The following is a 2,127-nucleotide window of genomic DNA, read 5'->3' on the forward strand; positions in this document are numbered from 1 at the left end:
TCTCAGGGACAGCGCGCCCGCACTGCAGAGGGCCTGGTGGCCCCGTAAGATCCCTGACCGACCGAGTGAATGGCAGTAGCCAGCACGATCCGTCCCGTGAGCCCAGCCAGACTTCGCTGCGGTGGCCATGAGAACTCACGTCCTCTGCTTCCTGTGCTGCTCTCCCCTCCCGGGGCGGGGTGGGGTGTGGGGGACTCCAGAACAAATATGGCCCCTCCACCACATGCCCCTCCAGGCTCATCTATGTGAGACACTGTGCATGGAGTGTTCTAGATGGCGTGAATCACTCAGGCACACCGCACCGACCTCTCTGTGCTTAGCGAACGGCCTGCCCTGCCCATTTTCCTGGCCCCGCAGGACGGGGTGGCGGGGTCCCCTGCTTTGTTCCCTCCTCCACCCCGGACTCCTGGCTCACAGGGACGGGCACACCAGGGCAGTCCCTGCCTGGGGCGCCAGGGCGAGGGCCTCGAGGCACTTCTGCTGGCAAATGAGGGGACGGATAAGTGAGCAAAGGGGTGTCCCGGCGGCATCCAAGGGAGGAGGGTGCCCCCTGCTGGCAGTGACGTCCTCTCCTCAGGATTCTGGCAGGAAGTGAGGTCACTCCCATGGACCCCCTGCTGGGCGACTGGGAATGACCTCACCCTGAGCCTCCTGTGGTCGGGGGAGGGGCGGCGCCTGGGGCGCAGGGTCAGGGGTGGCGGTGCCGACCCGGCACTGGTCCTGGCTGGGCCCCCAGTCCTGTGTCGCCCGGTGAGGCACGGCGGGGTGCTGGTCGGGGCCTTACCAGGAAGGACTGGAAGAGCCGGAAGGAGCCCACCAGCCAGACGTACAGGTGGGAGTGCACCTTGGTGGACGTGCCGTTGAAGGCGTTGGCCACCGCCAGGAAGGAGTAGGGCCCGACGGCGAAGAACTCCCAGTCGTAGGCCCCGGAGGTGGCGATGGTCTGGTTGGGCTCGAACAGGCGCGTCCTGGGGTTCCACTTGTAGATGACGCTGTCGATGTTGTGGTCGTCACCTGGAAGCCAAGTGCCAGGTCGAGGGAGGCGACAGGGACTCGCGGTGGCCCTGGAGGGCCCGGCCCGCCCCGGCCCCCAGCCCAGGGCCCATGTGCCCTGCCAGCCCGGCCAGGCCAAGGGCCGCTCTGCGTGTGGCCCTGTGCCCGCTCGCTCACCAGCAATCACCCTCCCGGGCCAGGGGCCACACCTCCCGCCCCTCCCAGGCCCCCTCTGAGTGGCTCCAGACCCCACCCGGGCCTTCTAGGTTCTAGGAGGTGGGAGCCCTCTCCAGCCTCGCCCCACATTGCCCAGGGCGCCCTTTGCCCCAACTCCCCACAGGCCGGACACACTGCCCCCCGGAGTCCCTCTGGCCCAGCTTCCCCTGGAAAACTCACTCACTGCCCTCGGGGGCTCCCTGGGGCTCCTTGCCCATCAGTGGGTGGCGGGGGTCCCTCTCAGGCCCCCCACAGAGCTCCTGGCAGGTCTCAGACTGGGGTAAACGCCGAGCCACAGAGCCTGCCCGAGGCCTGAGTCAGAGACGCGGCTGCACCACAGGCCCCTTGCAACCCTCGAGTCACAGGATGGGGGGGCCCCGCCTGGTCATCTGGGATAGCAGCTGGCCCTTGCCGGCCCCTCCCTCCCTGTCTCCCCACTGCACACAGGCCTTACAGAGTTTGTGTGCCCGCAGAGGAACAAGGCCCCGCCCCTCCTTCAGCTTGTCCCCACCCACGTCCCCAGCCTGGGGGACCTTCCCAGCCACATCAGCCAGAGCTCCCGAGGGGAGCTTGGTCAGTCAGCGAGTCAGGTGGTCGGTTACTTAGTCTGCAGCCAGGTGGCCGCTCGCCTGTCTTCCTGCCTGGACAGGTGAGGAGGTGCTCAGGTGTGTTCACCCTGAGAGGCACCACCAGGAACTGGGCCGGTGTGATGTTTTATCATTGTTAGGGAGTCGACAATGAGCCTTGTCCCCGCCCAAGACGGCTCCGTGGGGCCGGGCCCTACCTTCCCGGTGGTTGGCCACGGCCCAGGAAGTGCTCCCCGGCCACCTCGAAAGCCTCCCAGTCCCGGGCGCTGTGGGTGGGGACTCTCTGGGTAGGGTGCGAACCGCAGCCTTCTCTGGCTCCACTTGTAAATGA

The 2,127-nt window shown here is 67.2% G+C and overlaps 1 protein-coding gene across 3 annotated transcripts; it reads right to left on the reverse strand.

Moving 5' to 3' along the window:
• Positions 1 to 222: 222 nt before the first annotated feature.
• Positions 223 to 2,109, reverse strand: LOC111735716 (thrombospondin-type laminin G domain and EAR repeat-containing protein-like). 3 transcript variants are annotated; one of them, XR_002778938.1, is made up of 2 exons: positions 1,994 to 2,109; positions 223 to 1,014 (listed from the first exon to the last, which is right to left on the reverse strand). XR_002778938.1 is itself a non-coding variant. In XM_023527172.1 (2 exons), the coding sequence occupies exons 1-2, from the start codon at positions 1,425 to 1,427 to the stop codon at positions 689 to 691; spliced, it is 360 nt and encodes a 119-aa protein (XP_023382940.1). In that variant the 5' UTR covers positions 1,428 to 1,667; the 3' UTR covers positions 223 to 688. The 3 variants fall into 3 exon arrangements, 1 of the variants encoding a protein (XP_023382940.1); XR_002778937.1 differs by lacking the exon at positions 1,994 to 2,109 and adding an exon at positions 1,390 to 1,667; XM_023527172.1 differs by lacking the exon at positions 1,994 to 2,109 and adding an exon at positions 1,394 to 1,667.
• Between the last annotated feature and the right edge of the window lie 18 nt (positions 2,110 to 2,127).

This window comes from Pteropus vampyrus, unplaced genomic scaffold, assembly GCF_000151845.1.
Source record: "Pteropus vampyrus isolate Shadow unplaced genomic scaffold, Pvam_2.0 Scaffold1000005743, whole genome shotgun sequence".
In the NCBI taxonomy this organism is placed as follows: Eukaryota; Metazoa; Chordata; class Mammalia; order Chiroptera; family Pteropodidae; genus Pteropus; species Pteropus vampyrus.